Consider the following 13352-nt stretch of genomic DNA (forward strand, 5'->3'; position numbering starts at 1 on the left):
TCCTCTTGACCACCTTTTGTTGTCTTATTGCTCTAGCTAGAACCTCAAGAACTATATTAAATAAATATGGATAGAGTGTACAACCTTGTCTTGTTTCTGATTTCAGTGGGATAACTGTGATTTTCTCTCCATACACCTGATTTTTGACAAAGAAGCAAAAAATACAAAATAGAAAGAAGAAAGCATATTCAACAAATGGAATTGGCATAACTGTATATCAGCATGTAGAAGAATGAAAATAGATCCATATCTACCACCATGCAGAAAACTCAAGTAAAAATGAATCAAAGACCTTAACATAAAGCCAACCACACTGAACCTTGCAGAAGAGAAAATGGTAAGTACACTTGAACGTATTGGCACAGGAGATTACTTCCTAAATATAACCTCAGTAACATAGAAAGTGAAAGAAACAATTAATAAATGGGACCTCCTGAAACTGAGAAGCTTCTATAAGGCAAAAGACATTGTCAACAAGATAAAATGGCAGTCTACAGAATGGGAAGAGATCTTCACCAGCCCAGCATCAGACAGAAGAATGATCTCCAAAATAGCCCCAGAACTCAAGAAATTGGTAAACAAAAGAACAAATAATCCTATAAAAATGGGGTACAGACTTAAACAGAAAACTAAGATGGCTGAAAGACAATAATGAGCAACCAAACTGTTGTATCAAGTTCATCCTCTTGCATCTGCTGATTCCCCCAGAGCACTGGCATCTGTTCCATGCCCTGTTCCTGGCTATGTCCCACACCACTGTCCTGGGGGACCTCCTCATCATCATCCACGTTCTAATGAATGCCCATCTCTTCACACCCATGCACTTCTTTCTCAGTAACTTGTCCTTCTATGACCTATAATTTTTCTCCGGCTCAGTGCCAAATTAATATAGAACATGCAAATCCAGGATCCATCTATCCCCTATGTAGATTTTCTGACACAAATACACTTTTTAATGGTTTCCGGAGACATGGAGAACATTCTTCTTGTGGGCCTATGACCAGTATGTGGCTATTTGTTACCCTTTTGATTACAACAGTATCCCCAAGCTCTGTGTGTGACTGGTAGCATTGTCCTGGATACTTACAAGGCTGCATTCCATGTTGTACCCCCTACGCTTTGCAAGATTATCATGCTGTGAAGACAATGTGATTCCTACTTTTTCTGTGACATATCTACTATGCTCAAGTTGCCCTGCTCCAACATTTACATTAATGAATGAATAATATTTACCTTGGGAGGGCTTAATATTTTAATTTCATTCTTACATTTGTTTTCTGTGTACGAATTATCTCCTCCATCGTAAGGGTTTGTTCTGCTCTGCTTCTCTACAAGGTCTTTTCACCTTCTGACTCCCATCTGCCTGTGGTTTCACTATTCTATGGCTCAGTTATTTCTGTCTACATATGCCCATCTGGTTGTAACTCTACTGTGAGGGATACTCCCATGGCCATGATGATATATATACGCAATGGTATCTCCCATGATTAATCTCTTCATCTACAACTTGAGGAACAGGCATAGGAAAAAGGCACTGATATGAATTTTTTGTAATAATAAAATCTCCTTATAATGCCAATACTAAAATTTTACTTAAATTTATCTTATATTTTGTTTATAGTATCACAAATATTTTCCCACAATGTGATCCACATACTAAGACAATAATGAGCAACATGATATTTTCAATTGCAAATAGGAATCTTACAAAGTTGTTTAATTAAGAAAGAGAAAAATAACTCAATGATACTATCCTCTGCCTTGCTTGAGCAATTCTAGAAAATCATTCGATAGGAGCCACAGTTTTATCAGATTTACATTCCTTACATTCTTTTTTTTTAAAAAAAAAATTATAGACCAATTTCACTTCTCCCTCCCCCCTCCCATCTTCCTACTTTCCCTTCTTCCCCAACCTCACTCCCATCAACTCCTTAAAGAGGGTAAGGCCTCCCGTTGGGAGTCCACAAAGTCTCAGGCAGGACCAAGGCCCTCTCCACTGTATCTAGGCTGAGCGAGGTATCCTCCATAAGGAATGGGATTCAAAAATCAAGTTCATGCAGTAGGGTTAATTCCTGGTTCCACTGCCGGTGGCCTCACAAACTGTCCAAACCACACTACTGTCACCCACATTGAGAAGTCCTCTTTCATTCCTATGTAAGTTACCCAGTTCTCAGTCTGGATCCATTGAATTTGCACTAACTTGGTTTAGTTGTTTCTGTGGTTTCCCCATCATGGTCTTCACCCATTTGAAAATATGATCATTCCTTTGTCTCTTCAACAGGACTCTGGGAGCTTAGCCCAGTGCTTAGTTGTAAATCTCGGCATCTGCTCCCATCAGTTACTGGACGAAGGTTCTATGATTTCAATTAAGGTAGTTGTCTATCTGAATAAAGTAAAAGGCCAGTTCAGGCACCTTCTCCACTATTGCTTAGGGTCCTAGCTGGGTCATCCCTGTGCATTCCTGAGAATTTTCCTAGTTTCAAGTTTCTTCCTAACTCCATAATGGTGCCCTCTATCAAAATACCTCTTTCTTTGTTCTTCCTCTCTGTCCTGCCCTCAATTCCACCATCCTGTTCTGGTTCCCTCATTTTATCCTGCCCCCTACACTCACCCATTTTACCCTACATCTCTCCCATGCCCCCAGTTTACTCAGGAGATATCTGTCTTTAGGAATTTCGTACAGTGTAGTTTTAGCACATTTTTCTTTCAATTTCAGCTCTATAACCTTGATTACCCACTTTTATACCCACCCAAGTCCATTTTCTTTACCTTACTTGATAAAGAAGCAATCAAATTAGCTAACAACTAAAGAAAAACAGCATAAAACATAAAATCTGATTTGTGTTGGCAAATTACTCCTAAACATGGGTCCTACTCTGAAGTGTGGTTGATAGACTCAGAATCACTCCACTGAAGAAAACTGAGTTTCTCTCTGCTGGCAGGTTTCAATTGCAAATAGCTATTTGGTCAGGTCTGGATTGACTTGTGCAGGTCTTATAGGTTCAGGTCACAACTTCAGTGAATTCACATGTGCATCTGACCTGTAGGGTCTCGATAGTCCCTGTGAGCCTGTGTGAGCTCTACTTAATTGATGCGGTGGGCCATGTTCTCCTTGTGTCCTCCATCCCCTCTGACTCCTATACTCTTTCCTGGAACCCTTCCCTGGTGCTCCCTTGTCTCAAAGGTTAGAGACCCAATAGAGACCTCCAGTTTAGATGTTTTCTCTGAATGATATCTGACTGTGGTTCCCTGCACCTGCTCCCATCTGCTGCTGAAGGAAGGCCCTATGATGAAGGCTGGACAAGTCACTGACCTATGAAAACAGAACAGTATCATTAACAATCATTTCATTGATTTTTTTTTTTGCCAGTTAGGTTCTACATAAGACTCTGGACTATGCAGTCCCTGGTTCCTGACCATCCAGGGGATGGGTTCCAAATGGTGAGATGGCCTGAAGTAAAACCAAACCCTAACAAATTCTACAACACCATTTCCAAAGCAGATCTTTCAGTCAATACAGATTGTAGTTGGAGGGATTCGTCTCTAGGTTAGTGTTCAGGTTTCTCTTTCTGTAGGCTGCAGAGTTCTTTCATGTGCTAATGAATCTAGAATGAAAGGGTTAAGGTCAAACCTGCATCAGCTTGTTCTCTGTAAGCCATGCAAGGATATTGTCTCTGGCAACTGGGCCCATCTGCCACATTTCAAAGAACTAATATCTGTGCTAGCATCAGCCTGGGTTATTTGTAGGTCTTCAAAGGACATCCATAACCAGCAACTCAAACAGATGCAACCCTATCCCATCACCAGGAACTTCCCTGACTACAAAATATTGCCAGCTCAGACTCTGTATTATCCATTATCAGAAGTTCTCAAATATTCCAAGTACTTATCACTGCACTAGGTTACTACACTGCCCTAGAAATATGGTCCAATTCCTACAGTCTCTCCCAGTATTCTCTCCCTCTGTCCCCTGCATCTCATCCCTTACATTCCCATCCCCACCCACAGTCAGTCCCCCTGAAGAATCTATTCTATTTCTCCTTAACAAAGAGGTCCATGCTTCCACACTATTGTCCTCCTATTAATGTAACATCTTTAGGTCTATGAATTGTAGATTGATTATAATTTACTTAACAGCTAATATCCACTTATAATTAAATACATGCCATATTTGGCATTCTGGTTCTAGGTTACCTCACTCAACATGACATCTTCTTGATGCAATAAATTGCATGCAAATTCCATGTCATTTTTTTAAACATCCAAGAAATACTCCCTTGCGAAAATAACCTTATTTTTCTTTATCCATTCTTCAGTTGAGAGACATCTACATTGTTCTCAGAACATGACAATTATGAATAAAGCTGCATTAAACAGAGTTGAGCAAGTATCCTTGTGGTAGGTCGGAACATCCTGTGGGTATTGAAGTTGGTTGATTCCAAATTATTCAAATGTTTTACTCTTTTATTCAGTTTGATATGTTAGCTGTAGTATAATATTTAAATATGAATAAATGATGTTTCATGATCCTAGGGTGATGGTCCATAGCACCCAAATAGTTAAAAAAAAAACTTTTTCTAATGTCTACTACTGTAATTTCTACACCATTTTTTACATCAGTTCATCTCTTATTTTTCCCTTTTCTTTTTATTTCTGTGTTGTCTTTTCTGACCTTTCCTGACTTTCAACAAATTTTTGTCATACTCTTACATAATGGTGTTATTTGCACCATTTTTCCCCTCAAATTATTAACCAGTAGTTTATTTGCCCAAAACCATAGAAAGAACCTGGGATATAACAAAATTCAGTTTCAAACATTGCCTTTTGTTTTTCATTTGCCTGCAAAATATTTTATGCAAGTATTTTATATTACTTGAAAAACATGCTGTCCTACTTCTTTCAAGTCACTTGAAATGTTATACACTCTAGTATGCTACGAACTAGGTCTCTTACCTTGATTCATTCATTCCCTACCTTGTCCCTATAAATATGGTGTAAATTCTGTTCCTGTATTCTAGACTTTATTGACTTCTTTATTTTCATTCAAAGACCAGCACCTTCAGAGCTCTTTACAGTGTTGCATGTCTGTCCAGTCCAAATCTTCATGTAAGGCTCTGTGAGCATTTCAGTCTTAACACAAACAACTTGAATGGTGAGTTCTATCACATCTTCTCCATGTTTTGATTTATTATATCATTTCCTACCCAATTACCAGAGCAACCACTTCTCTATGTGCATAACTATTCATAAAACTAGAAAGTGATTCAGATGACTTTTATGGTGTACCTTTTTTTTTTGATCTTCTGGAGGCATTACCATCCCTGACTTCAAATTCTATTACAGAGCTACACTAATGAAAACAGTGTGGTACTGGCATAAAAACAGAGAAGTCGACCAATGGAATCATATAGAAGACCCAGATTTTAACCCACAAACCTATGAACACCTCATTTTTGATAAAGGAGCTAAAAGTATACAATGGAAGAAAGAAAGCATCTTCAACAAATGGTGCTGGCACACTGGATGTCAACCTGTAGAAGAATGAAAATAGACCCATATATATCACCGTGCAAAACTCAAGTCCAAATGGATTAAAGACCTCAATATCAGTCCGAACACACTGAACCTGATAGAAGAGAAAGTGGGAAATACCCTACAACAGATGGGCACAGGAGATCGCTTCCTATGTATAACCCCAGAAGCACAGACATTAAGGGCAACATTGAATAAATGGGACCTACTGAAACTGAGAAGCTTCTGTAAAGCAAAGGACATTGTCACTAAGACACAAAGGCAACCTACTGACTGGGAGAAGATCTTCACCAACCCCGCAACAGACAAAGGTCTGATCTCCAAAATATATAGAGAACTCAAGAAACTAGACTTTAAAATGCTAATTAACCCAATTAAAAAATGGGGCACTGAACTGAACAGAGATTTCTCAACAGAAGAAGTTCAAATGGCCAAAAGACACTTAAGGTCATACTCAACTTCCTTAGCAATCAGGGAAATGCAAATCAAAACAACTTTGAGATATCATCTTACACCTGTCAGAATGTCTAAAGTCAAAAACACCAAGGATAGCCTTTGCTGGAGAGGCTGTGGAGGAAGGGGTACCCTCATCCATTGCTGGTGGGAATGTAATCTTGTGCAACCACTATGGAAGTCAGTGTTTCAGTTTCTCAGGAAATTCTGGATCAACCTACCCCTGGACCCAGGAATACCACTCTTGGGAATATACCTAAGAGATACCCTATTATATGACAAAAGCATTTGTTCAACTATGTTCATAGCAGTATTATTTGTAATAGCCAGAACCTGGAAACAACCTAGATGCCCTTCAATGGAAGAATGGATGAAGAAAGTATGGAATATATACACATTAGAGTACTACGCTGCGGTAAAAAACAATGACTTCTCGAATTTTGCATGCAAATGGATGGAAATAGGTGTACCTTTTTTTTCACTGAATATTCTTCCAAGAATATTATTCTCTATGTGGTTGTAAAAGTTGCTGCAATTTTTGTCATGGGTAAATTGAAATCTCAGTGTCATAGTACAACAGAATTACCAATGATAAAGTGTAGTAAGAGGCAACTTGTTTGTTTTTCAGCTGCCTCACAGCTCAGACCCAAAATAAACACACAGAAACTGTATTAATTAAATCACTGCCTGGCCTGGCCTATTACCTCTAGCTTTGTATTGGCTACCTCTTACATATTAATTTAACCCATCTACATTAATCCATGTATCACCACAAGGCTATGACTTACACATAAATTTCCAGCATCTGCCTCCTATGGAGCTACATGGCTTCTCCCTGATTCTGCCTCCTTTCTCCCATCATTCAGTTTAGTTTTCTCTGCCTGTCTCTGCTCTACCCTATCACAGATCCAATACAGCTTCTTTATTAACCAATTCTATTCACAGAATACAGAGGGAAATCCCACATCACCTCCCCTTTTCTGTCTAAATGAAAAGGAAGGCTTTAATTTTAACATAGTAAAATTACATAACAAAAGTTATCAAGAAGAATTACAGTTATTGCTGGGCGGTGGTGGCGCACGCCTTTAATCCCAGCACTTGGGAGGCAGAGGAAGGGGGATCTCTGTGAGTTCGAGACCAGCCTGGTCTACAAGAGCTAGTTCCAGGACAGGATCCAAAACCACAGAGAAACCCTGTCTCTAAAAACCAAAATAAAGAATTACAGTTATTATATTTATATCTACTTTATTTTATCATAACTAAGTACCTTTCAAAATCATTTGTGGCTCCTTGTGTAAATTTTTGTTGTGTGAGATGCTTTAACTCATTAGCAATGAAAATAGTGCCTGGTAACTTGGGTGGTTTTCTTGTCAATTTCTACATTTCTCCCTCTGACAAAGTGGATTCCAGTCAAACAGAAGCTTGTTCATTGCTTTAACACTCAATGGGTGTGCATCTTTCTACATTTTTTTTGGTTTTCTTGTTAATGCTATATGTTTATTCTCTTTGTAGTTGTTCTTTAAGTTTTACCTTCCACTAAGTAGAGGAAGGCATGATCGATGACGGTAATTGTTCTCCACTAGGTAAATTGGTCCTAGGAAGGACCTGGGTAATTACTCTGCCTTTAATGAGTTATACAGTATCTGGACTCCTAAGGGATGCATGGCCCCTAAGACCAAGGAATGTCCACAGGTGGATGTGAGTAGTGTTGGGCAGATAGACGATGATTAGAAAGGCCACTAGTTACAGTGCCTGCAAGTAAATAAGGGGAGCAGGATCTTGAGCCAGAAACTTTGACTCAGTCTCATTAGGTCTGGGTATATTCATAAAAATAAGCTGGTGTCTTGCTGTCAATCCACATAAATTTCCAGTGTCATGCAGGACATATTTCAGGTATGGTAACATTAGTCTTTTCACTTTCTCACAAGAATTTATCACACTGTGAATGTTTGATCATCATCATATAACCACTTTCATTTTGATAGCTTCATTTCAATTTCTTATTATGCAGTTTTCTCTCAATACCACACCTTTTCAACATGAGAGTAGTGCTGTGAGATAGAGTTCACTGCTCTAGTGCTGAATGGTTTACTATACTTTTCACTGTGTTGTCTTAGCAAACTCTGAACAATGTCCTACAGAAGATGATGATCCATTTTATCTGTACAAGTTCACAAATCTGTATTTTAGTGGTAACATCTGTTATTTCTCCTAAATGCAGTCCATCAAGAAAGATATTAATATCTTAATATCATCTAGGTGCTCACGTAAAATATAATCTCTATAAACGAAATCAGTTCTTCTAAAGAATCAAAGATAATACACAGGTATACCAACCATTTGAAATATATCCCTTGGTATTTTTCTGTGTTGTTTAATTTGAGACTGGTGGGCCTCATATCTAAAGAAGGCATGAAGGCACAGCCTCGACTAACCCATTATTGGTAACAGTTGATGGTGATTTCTCTGGATTGTGATCTATGTACACATGCCTCCAAAAACAAAGGTATTGTTTGTTTATAAGAGAAGCAGAAATTGGGAATAGTGGCATATAACTGTAATCCCAGTGTTTGGGAAAGAGTCAGGGGTGCTGTTTGCTTGAGGCCGGTCTTGGATACCTAAGGTGAGTATCTTTTTAATTGGTGGGTGATTTTTTCCCCCACATGGTTTTTCTTTGCCAGGCTAATCTGCAAAGTCTAAGTGTACAAACTCTAAATTCAGCTGCATTAAAGACTGTCAGTCTGTGAAGATACGTGCAGTCAGACTTGGTTGTAGCATTCCAAAGGAAGTTGCTTAGATACCTTTATGTTTCTCCTGTTTTATCAGCTTTGAAACATGTAATAACTTCACTAGTCAGTGCTATACAGAATCCCAGAATGACGTGTGTGTGTGTGTGTGTGTGTGTGTGTGTGCACATGCATGTGACTTTGGACACTGACTACATAGATTGGCATCTGATAAGGTGAACATTTGAAAACTCTCTATAATATTGGGGCCTCTGAGAAGAGTGGAAGTTATAGACTTCTATCTAAGGCAAAAATGCAAAAGATTTCTACAGTGTGTTGCCCCTTTCCCCTAATTCTTTCATCTGACTGAACTGACTGAATGAATCTCATGTTATGAAATTTTAGTTGTTTTGCACAAAATCTGCATATTTTAATGATATTCATAGAATATCTTATTACCCCTAGAATTTTTCCAAAATTGATATCGGGGTCTAACCCACCTTAGTTGTAAATCAAATGGCCATGTCTTTCAACTGAAATGGGGAATTTTATAACTTTTAAGTTGAAGAAATCTATATCATTTTGGGCACCAGGCAACAAACTTTCACTGAAAAAAATCATAATTCATAGTAGATAATGGCCCTAGATAGAGATTAAAAATATTGTAAATAACCAAATAGAATTATGTCATATAAGACCTCTAATGCATGTAGATTACAATTTATGTGATGGAAGCTTAAAGCAGTGATTAAAATGATAAGTGCATTGGATATAAGTAGAATGATATGAGACATGGATGAAGGTTTTACTTAGTGTGGGGAGATTATAAATCTAGCTGTGTAGGTGATAAGCAATACCTTTACATACAAATGAAGATGAACCAAATGACGGAGGAGAAGAGGGAAGGAAGTGACAGTAAAGTAGATGAGCAACTCTAAAATGGGGAAGGGGAAGAGTTTTAACCCAAGCATTTGTTAAGAGACAAAAGCAAGTGTCACTGTGAGACAATATGGTGAAATACCACTGACACACGTGAGATAATGAAACAGTGTTTGTGTCCCTGATAAGAGTTTTTTATTATCCTCAGAGCAACATTGGTAATGTGAAGAATAAATCAGACAATAGTCGATTGAACGCCTCTGTTAGAATGCGTAAATGAAGCATGCTGAAGAAGAAGAGAAGCATCAAGAGACAAAAGAACATGGACATGAGTTGAATTTGCTTCTGTATCCCAGTAAAGACAAAAGGTGATCCTGATATTTGAATATAATCTAATGGAAAGTGATGGATGAGATAGGTAAATAATAATGGGGTGATTCTGCATAATTTGCAATACTAGTACAAGAGAGTGAAAAATGAATGGATCAACATTCAGAGATTTCTGATTCAAACCTGAATTTCTTTCACTATACAATGAGAAAATTGAGAGGTAAAAGAATGAGGAATTCTCTGGAAGACAGCAAAGTGAAAATATTAATTTCCTTTGGGGCTTTTGAGTTCCTGATACCTGTAATACATGCAGTGGGTAGAAGATTATTAGTGAATAGTGGAACAGAAATTTGTATGGTATAGAGACATATACATCTGAGATTTAAATGGTAATCTAAGTCATTGGAGTATGTGTATTTTTCTTGAAAAAATATATATATGATGACAAAGATTAACAAATTTTACAATAATGTCAATATATAAAATTACAGCAAGTTACAAATGAACAAACAACAGTTGAGCAGGCAGTAGGAGAGAGAAGCATTAGTACCATTGGATTAGAGTAGAAAATACATATATATTCTTGAAAAGGATGGGAGATAGAATCATGTTAAGAAGAACTTGGAAAAAAATCAGTGATGATTATAATAATTAAAGACATTAGGAGATTGAGGATATAGCCACTCTAATCACTGTCAGATCTCTTTTTGTACAAAATGTATCTTAAATATGTGTTCATTTTGTTTTTAATTTAAAAGGATCCTAATATTTCCTCATTTGGATACTGGACAATAAGAATGATAATGAAAAACCAAACTGTCATCTCTCACTTCATCCTCCGGGGCCTTCCCATCCCCCCAGAGCACCAGCACCTATTCTATGTCCTGTTCCTGGCCATGTACCTCACCACCATCCTGGGGAACCTCATCATCATCATCCTCATTCTACTGGACTCTCATCTCCACACACCCATGTACTTCTTTCTCAGTAATTTGTCCTTTTCTGACTTCTGCTTTTCCTCTGTCACAATGCCCAAATTACTGCAGAACATGCAGAGCCAAGATCCATCCATCTCCTATGTAGGTTGTCTGACACAAATGTACTTTTTCCTGTTTTTCGCAAACATGGAAAACTTTCTACTTGTGGCTATGGCCTATGACCGCTATGTGGCCATCTGCTTTCCCCTTCATTACACCAGCATCATAAGCACCAAGCTCTGTGTGTGTATGGTAGCGTTATTCTGGGTATGTACCATGTTGTATTCCATGTTGCACACCCTACTCGTGGCTAGATTGTCATTCTGTGAGGACAATGTGATCCCCCACTTTTTCTGTGACACATCTGCTCTGCTCAAGTTGGCCTGCTCTGACATTTTTATTAATGAACTAATGATATTTATCTTGGGAGGGCCCATTGTTGTCATTCCATTCTTATTGATCATTGTGTCTTATGTAAAAATTGTCTGCTCCATCATAAAAGTTTCATCTGCTCAGGTTATACACAAGGTTTTTTCTACCTGTGGCTCCCACCTGTCTGTGGTCTCCCTGTTCTATGGGACAATTATTGGTCTCTACTTATGTCCATCATCCAATAACTCTACTGTGAAGGAGACAGCCATGGCCATGATGTACACAGTGGTGACTCCCATGATGAACCCCTTCATCTACAGCCTGAGGAACAGAGACATAAAAGAAGCCCTGATAAGAATCCTTTGCAGGAATAAAATCTCTTTATAATGGTAACACTGAGATTTTTTACTTAAATTCCTCTAGTAAATATATTGAGAATAATATTTAAAAATATATCCCTACAATTGTATCCACACAAAAGAACATACTCCATAATAATTTCATTTGCAAAAGGGAGTTTTGTAAAGTAATTCAGCTAGGCAAAAATGTTGGTGGGTGCTGCTCCTTTGTTTCTGGGTTTTCCAGACCCAAAATAATTATATAGAAAATTTCAAAAAATATAGAAATTATATTATTTGAAACATTTCTTGGCAAATAGCTTAAGCTTATTTCTTAAATTAATCAATCTCTATTAATCTGTCTATCACCTATCATGTCCTAGAGGCAGGGTTTTCATCCAGTGTGTGTCTCCAGCAATGACTACATGGCATCTCACTGACTCTGCCTTCTTTCCTCCTATGTCTGTTCAGAATTCCTTCCTTGTTCTATTCTACTAAGCCACTTGCCAGAATAGTTTTATTTATTAACCAATAAGAGTAATACATACAGAAGGAATCCAACACCATTTCCTCACTTTCTGTACAAATGAAAAGGAAGGCTTTAACTTTAACATAGTAAAATTATATATAACAAAACAGGTATCAAGTAAGAATTACAGTTAAAATATTTATATCTACTTTATTCTTTATCATAACTAAGGAAAAGCATAATTATAATTGTTTATTGTTCAATTCCAGTGAAGAGCCCCAAAAATATAATATTATATAAGTTAACAGGAAATGCATGAGGTAAGTACAAAGAGACATTTCATTGTACAAGCTGCTAAGCTAAACCTGCAAATAAAATTTAAAGTTATCTTGACTTCATAATTTAGGTCTAAAGATATGTTGCTTTGTAAAAGAGGTTCTACCTTTGTCTTCACAGAGGAGGAGAACCTCTGAATTCCTTCCAGACTCATGTAGTTTAATATACTAAGGCCCCCAATAGATCTCCATAAACTTCTAAAAAGAAAATATTTTATCAGTGAAAATCAGGAGGCAGTTTAGAGAGAACTATGCCCAAATTCCTTAAATGATTGTTTATAAATGTTTCTTTATATTTAAAGGGTGATAGGATATAGAGATGAATGCTTTGCAGTGGTATGGATCTTTGATTATAGATAAAAATCTAAAGCCAATTTTGTTATATGTATATTTCTGCTCTTGATTAAGGTATTGTTTTTGTGCAGCCCATTTAAAAATGTAATGTATAATTAAGAAATATAGGTTAATAGTCATATAAGTTAGATTTTCTAGATGTACAGAGATTATTTCAGAGAGATAGGTATTCTTTAAACTTTTCAAAGACTAGAGAATATGGCATTTAAAATGTTTTAATAACTTAGGACTTTTCATGACAATGAGACACATATGCTCCTGGCAACACCAATTACTTCAAGAGAATGATGGAATTCAAAGAGGCTCCTTATATTGTTGGTTATTATTGGGCCAGAAACTGCTCTTACTTGGGCTGTTTGATGTTTTGCTCTATGAACTGGACATGCAGGACCCACCAGAAAAATGACTGCTGAACTTGCCTAAAGGTGAGACACTATTTTTGGGCACCAGCTTCATGAAAGGGTCTGCCAGACATTCTGCAAGATGCAGAAGAAAATAACTGATAAACTGCTAATATAGGCAGAATTGTCTTTAAAATTTCCTGCTTCATGGAAAAGTCTGCAAAATACTTTGGGTGTGTAGGCTAA

The 13352-nt window shown here is 37.4% G+C and overlaps 1 protein-coding gene across 1 annotated transcript; it reads left to right on the forward strand.

Moving 5' to 3' along the window:
* Positions 1 to 10717: 10717 nt before the first annotated feature.
* Positions 10718 to 11656, forward strand: LOC142831939 (olfactory receptor 1468-like). Its single transcript, XM_075942360.1, has one exon. It carries the CDS (start codon positions 10718 to 10720, stop codon positions 11654 to 11656), a length of 939 nt encoding a protein of 312 aa, XP_075798475.1.
* Positions 11657 to 13352: the final 1696 nt, after the last annotated feature.

The sequence above is a fragment of the Microtus pennsylvanicus genome, chromosome 11 (genome assembly GCF_037038515.1).
Source record: "Microtus pennsylvanicus isolate mMicPen1 chromosome 11, mMicPen1.hap1, whole genome shotgun sequence".
Taxonomy (NCBI): Eukaryota; Metazoa; Chordata; class Mammalia; order Rodentia; family Cricetidae; genus Microtus; species Microtus pennsylvanicus.

Bases quoted from the DNA above. Each gene is read 5' to 3' on its own strand.
- LOC142831939 (XM_075942360.1), top strand. From the start codon at position 10,718: ATGATAATGAAAAACCAAACTGTCATCTCTCACTTCATCCTCCGGGGC.